General features: G+C 44.8%; 1 protein-coding gene across 1 annotated transcript in view; it reads right to left on the bottom strand.

Annotated features, from left to right (window-relative positions):
• LOC135386350 (cell adhesion molecule Dscam1-like) overlaps positions 1 to 19064 on the bottom strand; it is a 357610-nt gene that overhangs the window by 170590 nt on the left and 167956 nt on the right. Inside the window, exons 30-33 of the mRNA XM_064616211.1 lie at positions 18776 to 19030; positions 17625 to 17939; positions 5880 to 6007; positions 5763 to 5823 (exon numbers count right to left, since the gene is read on the bottom strand). Coding sequence (XP_064472281.1) covers positions 5763 to 5823; positions 5880 to 6007; positions 17625 to 17939; positions 18776 to 19030 — 759 coding nt within the window. The remainder of the gene's footprint in view (positions 1 to 5762; positions 5824 to 5879; positions 6008 to 17624; positions 17940 to 18775; positions 19031 to 19064) is intronic.

The raw sequence follows: 19064 nt of genomic DNA, 5'->3' as shown, positions 1-19064 counted from the left end.
CGCGACTCTGTTTGCTACAAGCGGTTTCCAGGCTGTTCGAGATACGCAGCTACAATGCAACGTGATTTCCGAGCCCATCCATAAAGTTGCCAATCTTCGTGGGAGGTCTATAGCCACAGATCCTGCCTATACATCAGTCCCTCACCTCATCATCATCATCATCTTGTCATCCTTTCATCATCATGTATACAGCTACAGTCGTGACGGTGCCAACAGCTGTCTTTAGCCCACCACGACCTGTCTTTAGAATGTACACTCTGTGGACATCCTTTTACGACGGAGTAGTACGGTAACACAATTAGAACATACGCCGCTTCATAATATATGCTACGTAAAAAATACGCCTGTACTATACTTGTACATTCTCCTACGATCAGTTCAGTACCGTGATCTCCCTTTCACTTAGTCGAGAGGTCTCTGGGTTTGAACGTGACTTGAGAGCAATGCATGGAAGGGCGATTACTTCGGTTGAGGATCTGAAGCGTGACCGGAATCTCTCCTTTCCTACAATTTGCAGATTGGTCAGCCAAATTAAGAACACGGAAGTGGATTGGATTTTATTGGAGGCCCAGTGAATTCGCTCGCTGGTGCTGCGAGATTCACTACACACTTGCGCCTGAGTTGCTCCTTGGTCCGCTCTTGCTCCTGAGTTGCTCCTTGCTCCGCACTAGCTCCTGAGTTGCTCCTTGCTCCGCACTTGCTTCTGAGTTGCTCCTTGCTCCGCACTAGCTCCTGAGTTGCTCCTTGCTCCGCTCTTGCTCCTAAGTTGCTCCTTGCTCCGCACTTGCTTCTGAGTTGCTCCGCGCTCCGCGCTTGCTCCTGAATTGCTCCTTGCTCCGCACCAGCTTCTGAGTTGCTCCTTGCTCCGCACTAGCTCCTGAGTTTTTCCTTGCTCCGCACTTGCTTCTGAGTCGCTTCTTGCTCCGCACTAGCTCCTGAGTTGCTCCTTGCTCCGCACTAGCTTCTGAGTTGCTCCTTCCTCCGCACTTGCTCCTGAGTTGCTCCTTGCTCCGCACTTGCTCCTGAATCCGGCCCAGGGAACGGACAACCACCCTGTACGCCAGTCATACTTACAATTGTACGCAATAAACGGGATATAAGTCGAAAAATCCCTAACCGTGAATGCTTCGAGCGAATATTTGGTAAAATAATTGCAGCTTTTATTCCTGGAATAACGCAAAAAAGGCGACTTGTGATTGTACAGGACGTTTCAATAACTTAGGTCAGAGTGACGCGTTACTTATCGGCCTCTCGAAAGCTTTTGATAAGATGTCTCATCTCAAACTTCTTGGAAACCTTAATAAGTACGGCTTCCCCGAAGGTTTTTTAACCCTTTGTGAGTCAGCACATGTATTTTTTTAAAAGTCTCGTCGGACTTCTCCCACGTAGCACGTGTTACGTTGTTCACATTCCTGTCTGATCACGATTGATCCATATGAGGCACATATTATATTATCACACAAAATATTATACAGAGTTCGGCAAGGCTTAAAGGGACAATCGCGTCCGGAAAGGTGCGTATGAGACCGATACGATAATGTTCGACATGCACTCTAAGAAAAAAAAAAAAGGAGTAAAACGGGGAGTAATTGCAGCTTCTACTCCCCTAGATTGCAATTACTCCCCATTTTAGTCCCTTAACCCGACATTTACTCCCCAGGACTGCAAATCCTCACTGGACTTTGTGAATGGTCTCCTGAATGTCTACGTAAATATGTGCCCTTGGTGAATTTAAACTGCATAAGATTGTATAACTCAGCCAACGTAGCAATTTTCCAGCCACACAGAGTAAGAAACAGTCAGCGCATCTTTCTTCGCAAACTGTGCCCTATGTATGGCGCAAGATTTTATATAGTAACTCGATATAGCACGGTTGACGGCTTGCTTCAAAGTATTTTCATGCATGCGCACCAATTATGTACCTGGGACTTTTACAACAGCGCGTGAAATGCAATCTCCACTCCGCGACATTCATTTACTCCAGTGCATTTACTCCCGAAAGGGACTGGTTTTTTTTGTGGCAATGCATTTAGTCCCCAAAAGGAGTAAAAGTACTCCTTTTTTTCTTAGAGTGCTGTTTCACAGTCTATTTTGCCAAGTTTCTCTTCCAAAAACAGCTTACTTGTCACATGAATATTAAACAAACAACTTTTAAGGATTCGCACTCCCTCAGCAGCTAAGGAAGCCTCAGCGATAGTAACATCACGATGACGTAAGCCAGGCATACGAATGGGAGCACACCGCAGGTGATTGCCACCGGGGTCGTCCGCTTGGAGTTCGCACCGCATTATATACGCGTACTAAGTGAAAATACCTCGGCAAATACGCCGACTTTCGCTTTCCAGTGTGAGTGCTGACGTGACCATGTTCCGTGGAACACGGTGTTACGCTCCTAGTTGTCCACGTACATACCCCCCCTGTCCCCCACTCCTTCCTGCTGTCCTCTCTCCATCTGTCCTCATCTGTACGCCGCTCATAGCCACAGTTGCTTCGCGGCGCTAACACGAAAGTAGAAAAACAAACACACACACATACGACGCTAACCAGAAACAGCATTCCATTAGGCGATCTCAGACTTCTCCGCGACCGCCTGCAGACGCCATCACTCCCGGCCGGCGGTCGGACGCCAACGTCTCTCTGCCACTCCCTGATTGGCCTTGTCCGCACCAAAGGGAGCTTACTGATTGGCCTTGCCCAAGTGACGTTTACAGAGAGGGAATCGCAGGGAATCGAATGTACACGCCAGGAAAATCATCGAAAAATGCAGATTTCGTGAAAATCAGTAAACGCCGAAAAAACATACGCCGAATCCGGCCAAAAATAAAAACCGAAAACACGGAACCCTAACTATAACCCACAGGTCATGACAGCGTGTTTTTTTTGTAATTTCAACTTCACACTAAAGGCAGGGGCGCAATTCCGTTTCGCAATCGTGAAGAATGCCAGAGCGCACGGAACGGTTAATGGAGCACGGCCCCCGATTAAGGGCTCTTTCCGCCCCAGGAGCGGTTGCCATCCATCTACGACTTTATCGAACCAACGGCAGCAGCGGAAAAAAGAAAAAAAAAAAAAAGAAAACGAAAAAGTGACACAAAGCTGAAAGGGTTACAATGGAGGAAACCTAAGGGTATATAGAGAAGTGACTAGATTAGATGAAAAGAATGAGAATGGTAGCCAGCGTAAAGAGACGACGATCACAGCGCTGCGCGGCGGGCGGGCGGGCGATCGGTTTCCCCCCGAAGGTCACTCATCGCGAGTAATTAGATTTCTTCGATCCCAGAAAGGAAATGGGACTCTTAGACAATCGGTACTCCTCCATGCTCACAGGAGAGATAAATGAATTCTTTTGTTTCCTTCGCCTTCTCGTTGTCGTGGTCAGCGGAATGGCGATATCTGTATGGAACCGTTTGGGTTGAGATTGCAGCCGTACAAAAAGAATGGATTGGATTGAGAAAAAAGACCCGATGACTAAAAAATAAAAAAAATAAAAAAAAGGTTGATCGGGAAAATGAATGGTCCGTGCTAGGTTCCTTGAACAACTCAAAGATGTGGGAAAAAATGAGGGCACCTCAAATTGCCTACCCTTCAGGGCAAGGTCTTCCCAGCATTTTCAACTCGGGGGCGTTCCGTGTTCCCAGCAAACCCTTAATATCCCGGGGACATCCCTGCAATGTCGCGAATGTCCTGAATGTCTGGACATCCATAGGATCGCTATGGGAGGTCGGATAATGACATTTGCGTTTTGGGCAACTCCAGCAAACATGTGTGTTGTGGAACTAAGAATATATAAAGAATTATATTTCACAAAATCTTACAATATGAGAAGCCACATTTAAACGTGACTCTCTTGCGACTTATTGATTTTTTGCTATAGTAGTTCCAGTCTGCCAAGTTGGCGGCGTTGTTGTACCATCTAACTTCATTTGTTTGTAAACGGGGATAGGTCATCTACTCCATTGGAAACGAAAATGGAAACAGAGACAAATATTTTCTTTGCCATTACCAGAAACTTAAAACTGAAACAGAATTCAAATGATAGTAACCATAATAGGAAACCTATTTTAGGACCACAGTTATTCCTGAACTAGCAATCCCACAAGTTGCTTTTTTTACATTTGGTGTTCACAGCGTATTACAGTCAATTACAACTAAACGCATGCCTTACGTGTAAATCTACTCCCAATTATGATTAATTATTATTAATTAAACGAAAGCGTCTGTGTTCGATGACCGTGATGCATGTACAATTCGTACTTCACATCCGGCTGTGAAGGTGCAGTCCGCACTAGACAATCCAATGCAATCCGTGTCAAGCCGTATAATCGGGACTGCCGGCGTCGGGCTCGCTTTTGTTTGTCGTGTTGTATCCAGTGTCCAACTCTCCAATCAAGTATGAGTGCTCGAGGAAGGCCACCTTCTTGTATTCTTTTTTCGAACTTTAAGCATAACACGGAGTGTGATGCCGTCAATAGACCTCTACCCGAGAAACGTCATCATGACGTTGGTAGACAGACTGAAACCGAAACAAATCGGTAGGGGAGGGCTGGGTTCCACGAATTGACACTTGTTCGCTGCCTCCTATTGAAAGAAAAGTAGAACAGAAGGTCGCGTCCTTTTCAGGGACAATGCTTAGGGACAATGCTCTCAAGACCGTGGCTTTCGGGCGCGGCCTTGTTCGCCCCTACGAGTAGCTTCCAGCCTAGTTCAACTCTACCAAATTGGTGGCGCTGTCGAACACTATGACGTCATTTGTTAACAAACAGGGAGAGGTCTATACCACGGTGCCTTCGCTAGAACAACCGAACTTGTTTCGGAAACGGAACCCGAAACAGAAATAGCTGAGAAACGGAAACAGAAACGAAATATCATGGAGCTATAAAAAGTGAGGAGGAGGCATGGCTCAATCGCGGAAGCACACCGATGTGAAGCGAGTTCTGTCGGCTTTGCATAGAACACTGGGATAGCAGCACCATCTTGTCAGGAGAGCGTAAACCGAAACAATTTGGAGTTGTCTCGTCAACAAGTGTCATGGCGACATGTGGAAGTGCTGTAGATTTGTCTTCATAAGTCCGCTTGGGGTTTGTTTAGCCGACGCTTTTCACGGTATGACGTCACGGACAGTGATATAAAGAAACCGAAACATCCGCATTGTCCTAACAACATGGTCGACGGTGAGAGAATATTGTCCCCTCCTCTCTTTTTATACCTCCATGCGAAATATCTACTTCAAAAGCGGAAACGGAAACAATAGAGAATATGTTTAGATATCAGAAACAGAAACGGAAACCTTATATCATTTTCGCTAACAATCCCCGTTTTCGTTGTGTGCTTCCAATCTTGTTAAAACTCGCTAGCTTCTCGAATATTCCTCCCGATGAAGTATCCGTGTACTCACACGAGCGACATTCCCCCAGAAGCGGAAGATGCGAAAAGCGTCATAGCTTTCTGCTCTCACGTGAGCGCGAGCGCTCAAGGTCGTGTCTTCACGTACACGCTGCTAAACGCGAGGCACATCCTGCTACACAATCACAAGATGTTCCGTAGCAGACGATAGGAAAACACGCTGACGGTGTCGTCTGCTTAGTGTCGTCTGCTAAATGCGCAGTACGCCATGCCCGATATTCTGCACCGTGTGAATGCTCACAAAGCACGGGACGGAACTTGGTCTCTGTAAGCAGTGTTTTTTTGCTTTTTCTTCCACTAGAATATCCCGTGAGGATGTCGCTCGTGTGAATAGACTGTATCAGGAATAACGCTCTTACCGTGGCTGTAGAACTCTTCTTTGCCGTTCTTGCTACAGGTCGATGGGGCATCTAGACTCCCCTGAAATATTTGCACGGTGAGCATCATGCGTCAGTTGATGACACGTCTTCGCTCACCTTTGCCATGTAGGGAGGTTCGCCGTGATGTATCGTGAAGGTCTTGAACTCTTCGGCATCTTCGATGCGACCGCTTTTGGAAGGAGACAGCTGGAATGTCGCGTACGGCGTTATCTCTTCGTCGTAAACTGCACGGGGAGAAGGGCAACGATAGTAGGGTTAGAAAAAGAACCGACATTTTCCCCTCTCGTGGAAAGATTTTTTCAACAAATGAGACGTCATGACGCCGTCGAAACCATACTTGTCTACTCTGACACGATTCGAGCACATGGTGGCGAGATATGAAGCTGGTCGAAGGCACCGTTATTGATAAAACATTGGAGCGGGGGGGGGGGTATATTTATTAGACGAAAGGGGGAAAAACGGGGGAGAGGTCAGCCAAACGGGACGTCGGCTTGCTATTCCGCAACAACAAGAAAATTAATGAAGTTGAAGAAAGAAGAATAAAGTAAATAAAAAGAAAAGAAAAGAATCAAGAGAGAAAAGAAAAAGGATGAAGATGCAGAGAGAAGAATAAAATAAGAAATAAAAGGAAAGAATGAAGAAGAAAGAAAAGAAGAAGGATGAAGTTGAAGAAAGAAGAATACAATAAATAAAAAAGGAAAGAAAAAGAATTGGGAAGTAAAGGATATACCAACAAACATTGGCTCTTTATGAAAAGGCTCCAGCAGGGAGATTGGAACTCTGCGATTTTAGCCCCAGTGTTGTGTTCGCCCTTCATTGTATCATTGCCTCGACTAATACTACTATGAAAGATGAAAGTCACTGAAAAGGTTAGCCAGCTGTAGGGATCGATCCCTACAGCTGGCTAACCTTTTCAGTGACTTTCATCTTTCATCGTTGATTTCTTAGGCAATTTGAGGCTTTGTTTGTATCTGTCCCCTCTATGTTGTTCCAGCCTCAGAACATCAGTTTATCTCTTATACTACTATGCAACTGCTATTGTATTGTAGATTTATCTCGGCAGCCGGAAGCGGTGACAAAACAATTGATAAATAGAATTGCTACGCACGTGCGATAAACAGAGCCCCCTGAAATAGGTAGTGATTAGTCCAATCGGCTTCACAGCTGACCGAATCGCTCGTGAGTTGTACACAAATATGATTATGCCTGTAGACACAGTAGCAATGCGCAAACGCAATGGGATTTTCAATGGAATTTACCAGGACAGTACTTCCTATCTACCCCCACCTATCCATGTCCGCTAATGTAGAAGACCTATAGCGTTGCAGCAGCGTGGCTCTTATCCATCACGATGGCTTTCGAACCTGGACGTGTAGATAAAGTGTGGGTGATAACTTGAGCGCCCATGCGTATGCACTAAAGACTCCCGAAATATGCGTGCAACTATGCACCAAAAATATTCGAAATATGCAGTAAAAACTGTGAATATGCGCAATGTTTTTAATCGTTCTTCGTATGAAGTTAATGCATCGAATGCGTATTGGACACAATTTGAGCGTTGTATCACACGGTAAAATGAAGCTGCCGTTGTTCAGGAGCACACAATAAAGAAGGCTTGCGCCGCGGATATAAATCATGCAGCTGAAGGCTTTGCTTTCGGCACTTCCCCACAGTGATCGCAGTTGTCTCGCGACGTAAAGCCCCGAATTATTATTATTATTATTTTTTTAAAGATTTGAAAAGGTTACTGCGTCAACAATATTATTGTGCTTAATTAATGTACCGCGCAAGTTGTATTTGGTTTGTATTTCCTAGCTAACTTGTGTATTTACCTGTCTCGCCGTTGATTGCCTCCAGGCCCAGCGTCACAAGCCTTTCGGCTTAATAATAATAGTAATAATTTATTTTGAACGGTGCCCATCAACAACCGTGAGGTCTACCGGATGGTGCACCAACAAGGCCAATGGCAGTTCTAACATGGAAGCAATACACAAACCAAAATAGAAATAGCAAAACAAAAGCAAAAGAAAACATCAAGAATATTAAGCAAACATGGGGAAAGTGTAGGAATATCAAAGAAGTCAAAAGTATTAATGTTAAGAAGGGACGATGTAAAAGAGGAATAAGGCGAAAAAATGTCAACATCATGGTTGTTGCTAAGTGCGGTCATATTGCGCAATAAACGAGGTACCGGAGCACAGTTATTTGCAATATTAACAGGATGTACTCTCAGATTGCCCGCTTGTTTGTTTAGGCGGGCCTGCTTTGTATCTGGATTTGAAAGACAAGGAATAAAAAAAGTTATTATTATTATTCTTACTATTATTACTTCCCCACAGTGCAAACTGAAATGCGAATGCCGCCCCTCTTGCGTAACGGTAAAGAAAGTGGAGAAACAAAGTACGGTTCACTGGTTATGCACGCGCGGCGAACGCACTCTCCGACGCCATGCGAAGGCGGGTGCGGGTAGTATTTCGCGCAGCGGAGTAGCCAGAGTGGTCGCTGAACACCAGATCAGACCGGAACATCGAAAATATTCTGTTCTGACCGCAATTCTCGCGAAAGTATACCTAAACGCTTCCCGAAGCCAGCAAAGCCTAAAGAACCAAAACCAAAAAGAAGAACAAAGCTCTCGCACTTGGCCATCTGGAAGTATGGCAAAATATGCACTATGCGTGCATTTTCATGCGGAATATGCCATAACGTGCCAAACATGCATTTATATGCACCACCGAACCCTCCAGACCACGGCCAAAAGTGTTTTTTCGTCGTCCAGATACGAAGCCATATCGAGAAAAAAAAGAAAAATGCATTTGCATGAAAATCCGCGCTCGAACGATGACAGTGAATAAATATGCGCTAAAATAACTAAACATAACTAAAACAACATTAGCTGAACGTCAACTAAACACAATTCTTACAACACAAACATTAACTACAACATTAACGAAACTAAAACTAAGATTTATTCATCGTGTCTGTTGGCTTATGGTCTATCTTCAGCACAGTGATAACAATGTATGATGCTGAAGGTAAACTCGGAAGATTTATAGATTTTTTTAAAAATCGGCGATGGCGCGAACGTGCGAACGAATCAGATGTAAAGTACACCTAGAAACCGCCGGACGTCTTCGTATAAATGCCTCATGAGCAGTTAACAGCATGGAAAGGTAACAGAAACTGTAACAGAAACGGAAACGGTATTATACCAGAAATATAACAGGGTAGCGGTAACACAAACAGAAACGGCTATCGCACACTTAGAATACCTGAAACAGAAACGGAAACGACAGCAATTTACGGTAATAATTCGGGTACCGCAGGACCCGAATTATTGCAATTCTTTACCGTATCATGTGTAAATTTATGAAATAAAACTCAATGAAGAAAACTAAAATTAACTGAACTAAAACTAATATGAACTATCAAACTGGAGCATATAAGTAAGTAGTATACAGTAAATAGAAGAAGCATAGTTTTTATACGCTTATGGTGACTTGTAAGTTGCAAGCGCCAGAACATTCCTGAAAACCAGACTTGTACGTATCTTGAGTACGAACTCAAAATACAGTATTTTAAATACTTTTTCCAGTATTTTGGTACTCTACTCAATACTTTTTTGCGACAAGTATTTTTAATGTATTTAAAATACTTTTTTCGGTATTTGCTACTCAGTGCTCAAAATACTTTCCTTCCTCGTCAAGCCATATCCAGCACGCTTCCCGCCGTGCCGAGATTTTCAGCTCACTGGAATTTAACCCCTTTTTCTTCTTTTTCTTTTTTTTTTCGGGAATTCGCGAATCTGTCATTTATCCTCTTGTACAATAGGCTGGTTCCAAGCCTGGCCTTGCTTCTCAATAGCCAGCTTCGTCAGAAAACCGTTCCTATTCATATTGCCAGGTGAATCACCAGGGGATTAGGTACAAGATCATGTATCCCTGGAGTCGTCAAAATAGACTTCAGAACGTAGAGGGATTAGGTTTTGTCACTACCTCAAAGCTTTAAAAAAGGAAAGAAGAGAAACAAGGAAAACAAAAAGCGGGGGGGGGGGGGGGGGTACCGAAAACCGAAACGAAAACGTAACGGAAACGAACGCGACAATGGTGGTAACCGAAACTGAAACAGAAACAAATAAGGGCCAGTAACGGAGCTGGTAACGGAAACGAAAAATATTCCGTTACCTTTCCCTGGTTATTAGTAGTCGTAATTGTTGTTCCAAACAGATTGTCACAACTCGGAAGAATACAGGAAATTCTACGCGTGCAATTCCGAAGCGATTCCCTGCACGTGAAAGTACGTGTGCAAGTGGGACATTCGCGTCCCATTATTGATTGAAACCACAGCTGAAAGAAACAGTGATAGAGAACTGAGCGTGAGCGTTAAAGCAGAGCATGCAATATGCTAATAGCACGCGTAATCTTTCGCTTATAGTTTCCTAGCTCCCGTCCGCTAGATGGGAACATGAAAGCATGTGACGCATAATCACTCGCTAAGTGCAACAATGATAGCCGCTCGCGTAGCACTAAAGTTTTAATACCTCCTTCTGCGAAGCTTGCACTTTTTCCGAGCCGGGCTACAGTTGCTTTTACGCCGTAATTACGGCTTGATTGCCAAGATTAAAGTGGTTGCCAGACAAGTATTTAATTTGTTCCCATTTTCCTTCCGCTAAGGCGTATAAACGTATTATTATTTTTTTATTCCATTTTAGCACCGAGGGGCAATGGACCTTTTTCCCAAATGCTTATGCGCACGCGCTGCGGCGCCAATGACCTTAGGTGCGCCGGACAAGGTTATCTCCGAGTCCAATAGATGGCGCTGGATGGGGATGACAGAAGTGGGGGACACCGCGCGGGTGGCGCGAACTCGGCGATCCCACTCCAAAGCCGGTTTTGGTCCTTTGTACCACGCAGGTGGGTTTTGTTCTGGGGCGCGCCGAGGGTGGTTTGCTGGAGAGTCGCTGGGATACGAGGCGTGCGTACAGACTAGAGGATTGGGCGATGTGGGTGTTAGTGCAGGTGGCGGATCCGGTCCCTCAGTTTAGGGGTGGGAGGCGGTTTCTTTGTCGAAGCGAGAGAGGGGAAACCTAATGCTTATCGTGATGGTTGGGGAGATCCCTTCCCTGGATCCGCCACTGCTGTTAGTATGGGTTCTGAGGTGACTCCGGCAACTAGTGTGCCGTTTGAATGGAGACCCAGCGACAACCCGTTAGAGCACAGTCGGTGATGGGATTAGAAAAGCCAGTCTTTGAGCATGACCTTGGACAAACTACGTGGTGCTGAATCCACTCGGCCAAGCCGTCCGGAATTCGTTTATGTATTTATTCTGATTTTCCCCTACTTGTTTAACGTGTAATTATCGTTATTTATCACTGGAGTCGTAATCTAATATAGTTTTTATTGTTTTAATCCGCAATATTCGCCTCTCCAACTACCTGTAGGGGCGCTCGCGTGGTCCTCAAGATACCGGAGAAAAGAAGCACCGCTGATGAATCAACCCGCTTCTTCACGCCTTCTTCCACGAGACATGTTTCAAGAATTGTACAAATAACATAACTCCGTGACTTTCGTTCACGTCGCTCCTGGCACAGTATCCTTTGTCTCTTTGCGTTCTCGACATTGCTTGTTGCTATTTGAGTTCTGTATGCCAGGTGTCTACAAACATGTGACGCCACGAGAATACCGGTTCGATGTTATATTTTGCTCTGGCGTCGGCTGATAACGCTGACAGTGCAAAACCAGTATGCTTTGCGCGGCGCCGTTACGTAATCAGTGACGTGGGGGCTGAGGTCGTCCATTATACTTTTTTGTTTATCTGTAGAGAAATGGTGTAAATAATAAGTTTCGCGACAGATAGACGCAGCTTCATGTTTTTTTAAGAGAGAAAGAAGTATTCTTGACACAGTCGTATAGCGCAATACGAATTGACTCTTCAACTCGAAATATGAGAAAAATTAATCAGATCGAAGCACACGCGTTCAACGTTTGAACTGTTGTTCCAAAGTCCAAGGTCATCGTCAAGACTGGGAGGTAGCGGGATGGAATGCCTCGGCTGTCCGAGGTGTTCTTTCGGTTTGCGGACAGACTTTCCAAGCTAATGTCGGGATATTTTTCTGCTGAAGTTGACCCAGCACGCATAATAACGCTTTTAGTCTTCCACTTCTTCCCGCTGCCCTCTCTCAGTCTATCCACGCCTCAATACTCGACTCACAGCCGCAACCGCATCGCGGTGGCAACGTGAAATCAAAGGGGAAAAAATGCTCTACCTAACCACAGTTGTCGACTCAGAGAGACGGGAAAAGAAAACGGAACTTTGCGAATCCCCGCTGGGTTTTTCTCGGGTGCCCTAAGGCAAATGATCCAGCAATCATCGAGCTGCCATTTCTACTGGCAGATCAGACTCGACAAATGCCCAGTAACTCTTTAAATCCCCTGTTTGAGTCCCCTCAGTATCAGTAGGACTAAAAACGACGAAAAAAACCTGAGACACGGAACAGAAAAAAGGAAAAAAAAGACAACACGACACGTTCTCGACGACGTTTGAGAACGTGTCGTGTTGTCTTTTTTTTCCTTCCACGTTCTGCTTCGACTGCTAAAAACTAATTTTTATAGTTCATTACCACGGCGTGTCTCATCTTGCCAGGAGGGTTGGGGCAATCTGCATTTCTGAATTTCTTCTTCGCTGTTTACCTTACACCGGCTTCGTCCGTTCTGCATTTACAGTTCGGAAGCTCTAGACCCCTCAGAATACACCTATCGCTAGCTTAAAAAAAAAAAAAAAAAGAACAAGAAAAATAAAAATTCATAATAATTTCCAAATTTCTGTTTCATCTTGCCCCGCCTTACCCTATGTGTATATAAAGATAAATAATACTAATAAGTAGACAAAATAAATATAAAATAAACAAATAACGCTTAATTGCGGACGTTGCAAACTCTGTGCCCTGCCACACATGAGATGAAAGCAGTGCGTGCGGGACAGGTTATGATGATGCGTCATTCTAAAAGTCAACGATACACGTGACCATAAAAATGACGGCGCCCATGATGATCGGTCGAAACGTCTGTAAACAACGCGATTGCTGCTTCTGAGTGGCGTGTTGTAATTTATTTCGACATCCACTCCTAGAGTCCCACTCATATAGGGTAGGAAACCTCCCTACTTCATAGTCAAAATATAATTGTTGTTGTTGCTCTTTCGACATCGGTAATTATATATAGTTTTCAGTCTTGTTCTTTCTGTCAAACAAGTCCATTTGTCGACGCTCTTAATGATACTGGCACCAAGGCAGACTCCAGGGCGGCCTTACGTCGTGTGGTTGACTTCTTTGAGGCGACAGGCATAAAGGACTCATTATGACCCCAGCAGCGCCCTCGGACATTCCCACCATCACGATCACGTTCAGCGTCGCCATCGCCACTTCGATCATTCCCGTCATCTCTCATCGTCATCACTCATATTAGACCCCTAGCTATGGGGTAGCGTTCCACTCCTACAGTGGAAAACCTCCCACTTCATCGTCACAACATATATGTTGTTGTTGTTGATGGCACCAAGGCTCGTTCAAGCGATGCGATACTGAAATACTTTCATCTAACGCTTTGCACCGACAAGGAAATGTTGGCAGGCGCCAAAACACGATATAGTCAAAAGCCTCATCATTTCAAAAAAAAAAAAAAATTCAGCTGTACGTCCAATATCTGGTTGTCGGGGCTCAGTAAGCTATAGGGCCTAACCTCGGAATTTCAATATAACAGTGGCTAAAAAAAAAAGAAAAGAACAGAACACGTCGATGCCGTACAATTGCATTTCAGGTGGAATCAGTGACTCAACTCAAGCCCAATTCCATCTGCAGCAAGAGGACGCAATCTGATTTCAAATGTCCCTGCAGGAAAGTGATTCAATTCAATCGACTAATGGCAATTAAAATGCCGTTCAATCCAGATCCCTCTTCAGAAACAGGATTCAACCCAAATCCAATTTTCAAAAAAAACGTAAATTCAAATCCCAGCCGTTAATTGCCGTCAGTGAAATCAAAATGAAAGTGTATATATTTCATGTGAATTGAAATCATATCCGTGACTCGGAATATAGAGAGCATTGAATGTGCCGATATCGATAGCGCACAAGACTGATAATCAAAATGTCCCGCCGCTCGCTGACTTTTTCAACGACTGCTTCAGGAAGATATTAGCGAGTTTTAATACCTCAGAAGGTGTTCACGATAACAGCTCCGATAACATAAGCCGATCGGCCTGCGCGTCTTTGAAGCGGGCGACATCAGAATTGATTGATTGATTGATTTTAAAAGAAAAAAATTGAACAGAATTGCTAAGCTCCGATTTGGTAACTTCCTTTATCATATCGTTTTCGTAAAGTGCTTACGATCTACTAAAAGTCCCTATTGTTTTTACCGTTTCCAGTGCCACAATATTTTCGTTTTTGTGATGACTTCTTACACCAGGCTTTCAATTTTGTTTCCGTTACTGTTTCCAGGGGGGGGGTATGTTTATTATATAAAAAAAATTAAGAGGGAAAGGTTAGCCACCGCTATGGCGGCTTGCTATTCCCAGGAAGGAAAAAAATAAAAATAAAGGCAAACAAAAAGAAAAACAAAGAAAAAGGGGAAACAAACAAACACAGGAAAACAAATAAACGAAAGGAAAAACAAATAAACAAAAAGAAAAACAAAAGAACAAAGAGGAAAACAAACACAAAACTGGTCACAGTTCACCCAGAAGGCCACAGGACCGCAGAAACTGAGCAAGTGCCTTTATCGCCTGACTAGCTAGAGATAAGTCCGACTGTTTCCAGTAATGAAGAGGCTGGTATAGAGGACATCCTTTTCAGCTCTCTATAGGCACCGGCTTTTGCATAGTTATTGCTTCCCTGTCATGCGTGCAGACCACATAAGAAATTTCGCTTCGGTGAGATCCGTCCATCTCCCATCGGAGCTAAAAAATTCTGTATAGAAACGTGTCTTCACCCTGTAGTTTGTCATGGTGAAACTCTGAGTCCGCTGCAATACTCTAGATGGGCGTAGCCAGACCTCCTGCAGTGCTGTTATAGCCACAGCGAAATGAAAGACAAAAGAACGTACACTCTTAAAAAAAAAGGGTGTACTTTAACTCCTTTTTTTTGCCACATACAGTGAACCCTCGTTAATATGACCCCCGATAATCTGACATACGCGCTTTATGACCATACTCTTGGGGGGACAATGCTGCGGAACCTCTGCAAATCTCCCCCGTTAATATGACAATTCCGCATTATGACAAAAATGTTCGGAAACGACCATGGTCATAATAACGAGGGTTCACTGTATATAACACCCTTTTGGAGAGCACAATTACGCTCAAAAAGGTGTCTCCTCACTCCCTCAAGGGAGTAGCATAACACTTTTCTCCCTACTGGAGAGTAATATATTACTCCCCGGCAGGGAGAAGGTAGTAGCATAACACTTTTCTCCCTACTGGAGAGTAATATATTACTCCCCGGCAGGGAAAAGGTGTTATGCTACTCCCTTGAGGGAGTGAGGAGACACCCTTTTGAGCGTAATTGTACTCTCCAAAAGGGTGTTATATGTGTGGCAAGGAAAGGAGTTAACGTACACCCTATTTTTTTTAAGAGTGTAAGCTTGCCATGCACCTGTTCACATGAGATTTGCCGTCTGGGACATGCAAGCATGAACAGTGAGGAAACATCGTGAGGGTCATTGTCATGAAGCGCCTTCTCGTGTGGTATTCAGCGAATTTACGGGTCATCATAAAATTTAAATAAAATAAAAAGTCACTCAGGCCATCACATAACAGGAATAGCAATTACCCGAAATCACCGTTTCTGTCACCGGTAATGGTCATGCGTTGCCGTTACCAGCTTCAATTTCGGTATTATACCATTTCTGTTTCCATTAACGTTTCTGGCTCACAAGTTTGTCTGAACAAAGACGGATGTGACACCATTATAATTTATTACTATTATTTTGTTCGTTCGTTCGTTTGACGCGCCGGAACAACTGCTAAATACCGGAGAAAACCCGGCGAAGCGCTTTCATATAGGATACAAGAAAAAAAAAAAAAGAAAAAAAGAAAAATGACATTCCCTGTCGGCATTTCTTTCGTTTTATTTCCCTTCGTCTCCGGACAAAACAAAAACGTAAAAGATCGATTTGTTTCACGTTCGCGTATGCCCTCGAAAAAGAGCTATTTTACTCAGTTCAACTTTATTACGTTACTATCACATGCATTGAGAACAAAAGAAGAATACAAACGATTAGCTCGAGGGGGCTTATCCGTTTTCAGGATTTTCCCGACAATCACGGACAATACCCGCGAGTACGAATATGTAATGGTACGTACACTCGAACACAAAAAGGGGTAATGACTAGTCCACAGTGCAGGACTCACATCTTAGTGTATACATACGTGCGAGTGGTCAGCAAGTAGGGAGTAGTAAGTAGTCGGTAGCCAGAAGTGGGGGGAGGGGGTTCACTCCCTCCACCGAAATCTTTGGTATTACATTTGGAAGAGCGAAATGAGGGTGAAATCCTCCTCCCCCGTAGAACCCCTCCCGAAATATTTTTTTTTTCTGGCTACGCCACCACCAACATCACTTCAACCATCTAGATGTCCCGTGTACTGGGGCTTAGGAAATGTGTTTTTACGGTAGCAATCCGAACACTAACACAACAAGTAAATGAGTGAAGCTTTGATACAGCATCTCAAACATTTCCGTTATAAGCCAAACTCGGTTAACGCCGGTTCAGCTAGTTCCTTATAAAAATAGCGCATGTGGGAGGAGCCGTCTCATAAGTGTAACACACCTATTCCCAGGGGGAACATATACTAAGGTCATCCTCCACAGCTTTACAGAATAGACAATACAAAACAGGAAAGAGATTATGTGGTGGTAACGAAGGTGCATTATCGGACACGACAATAACAACGGCGACGGGACCAAACAACATTTGTCGACATTATTTTTCATGGTTTCCAACATAAACCGTCACTTAATCTAAACAGCGCCATATGCAGAGGGTTTTCTAGGAGGAAATAACGGAAACAGAATCCACGCGCGTTCACGATCAATTAGAAAACAACGACGAGTAACGGAACACAAATGCAAATCACAAAGAACGGCGGGGTATAGTGTTTACGACTGTCTGCTGGTGATCCACTGCAACGTCATCTCCCCGTCAGGTACCAGACCAGATGCGCCGAAGAAATGCCATCCGCAACAACGTGTGGTTATTATGTTAGCCACCTTGAAGCGGAAGTGCCTAGCGAATCGCAACGAGTTGTCCTTGACCGCCCGGTAACGTCACATATAATGACGTAAAATTCTAAAGCCCACTCTTAAAACACAACTTCAACGCATAGCACGTAGACTCCTAGCCAACCATCATCCCGAATGACATCTCCCCTGATTTGTTTAAAACTGAGCTTCTTCTGACACTTACGCAATTATGTTAATTGTCACAAAAAAAAGGCCTTTTTGCAAATCAAGAGTCATAAAGGCATCATTGTGTACAATGACTGGCCTTCCTTCAGCGTGTTTCCGTTTTAACAGTGTAGGATAGGGTGCGACCTTACAGGCGGCAATACATTCTTACCTTTGCGCGACAGATGGAACTCTCGAACAACTATATGTCGCCCGTTCAACGACCCTTTCCCAGATGCAGCTTACAGTTACCCAGGCCGCGTTATAAGCGTACTGCAGATTCATTGAATCACATCGTAAAAAGCGAAATCGAGGGAGGGGTCTAAGCTTTAGAACGCGGATTGGGCTTGATCGCCAGATGGCGTTCACCTGCTGAGGCCATGCCAAATGGGCGAAAGCACGCACATTGTTTCTTTGGCGATGGCAGGCGGATCTTCCTTTGCTGATGCTGCTGCATCTCGCTCAGCATCTTGTTCGTGGTCTTGTTCGATGGCGTCTTAGGGGGCGCCTTCCGAACCGGAGACTCCCGGGAGTCAGGTCTCCCAGCCAGCTCTCGGTTCCGTCGAGCAGCGTCGCGGTTCTTCTTCTCGGGAAGCGTCGGTGGACGTGAAGGGTCGCGTCCTGAAGTGCGTTCGTTTCTCTCATTGGTTGCCGTGACGCCGGACGAGATGGTGGTGGTTGTGGTAGCCGTCGCCAAGTCGCTGCTGCGGGATTCTGCTGCTGTTTGAGAGAGAGCCAGGTCACGAATCACCATGTGCCCTTCATGTTGCTGCCAGGGAGTGAAAGATCATGCGACAGGTGCTACAAGGCTGCGAGGGTGAGATATTCCCATCGTAATACTCACTCACTCACGCACACACGCCCACACTCACACACACACACACACACACACACACACTCACTCAAACACACAAGCAGACACACAGACACACACACACACAGACACACACACACACACTCACTCACTCACTCACACACACACACACACACACACACACACACACTCACACTCAGACACTCACTCAAACACACAAGCAGACACACAGACACAAACACTCACTCACTCACTCACACACACACAGACACACACACACACAGACACACACACTCACTCACACTCACACACAGACACACACACACACACACACACGAACAGTTATTATTTTAGTGGCACGGTGTTGCCGATAAAGCCTTAATGAAAGCGTCTGACGAACAACCGAAATATACCTATACGTGTGGAGCTTCCAGCAAAGCATAATTGGCTGTAATTTCCAATACGCTATCAATAAGTATATTGTCAGTTTCTTTTTCTCACAGCTGTTTCGAAGTTTCGTAACGTTTGAGTCTCCCTCTCTTTGAACAGTTATTTATAGAATTTCCCCACAGTGATAAGCAAATCAGCCAATCGTCACTCTTACAGAACCAATTACTTGGGAAACTGATTTCCTTCCTCTAACTTTAGCACCGTCTCCGTAACATCAATTCCGATCACACCGGAAAGACATGCAAACCCCTTCCCTTTTTCTCCCGTGCTACTTGACACAAGTAGCACTCACACTTTGGTTGCGATGAAGAACTCCTGGACCTGCCAGGAGGCCTAGCTTTCTGCTTGGACGCCGCGTTCGTCCTGGAAGCTCCTGACCCGCCTCCAGCTGCCGCCCTTCCATTCCGACGTCTCTTGTAGAGGACCAGACAGATGACCGCGACGACTCCCGCTAGCAGTACTACACCGGAAGAGGCCATCGACACCAGCGTCGTCGTGTCTTCGAAGAATGCCCGGATGGAACCTCCCCGGAACACATCGAAGCCCCCTGGAGGTTCAAGCAGCAACTTACTCGTAATATT

Source organism: Ornithodoros turicata, chromosome 2, assembly GCF_037126465.1.
Source record: "Ornithodoros turicata isolate Travis chromosome 2, ASM3712646v1, whole genome shotgun sequence".
Taxonomy (NCBI): domain Eukaryota; kingdom Metazoa; phylum Arthropoda; class Arachnida; order Ixodida; family Argasidae; genus Ornithodoros; species Ornithodoros turicata.
Note: the sequence above shows the minus strand (reverse complement) of the source record. Positions and strands in the feature narration are given on the sequence as shown.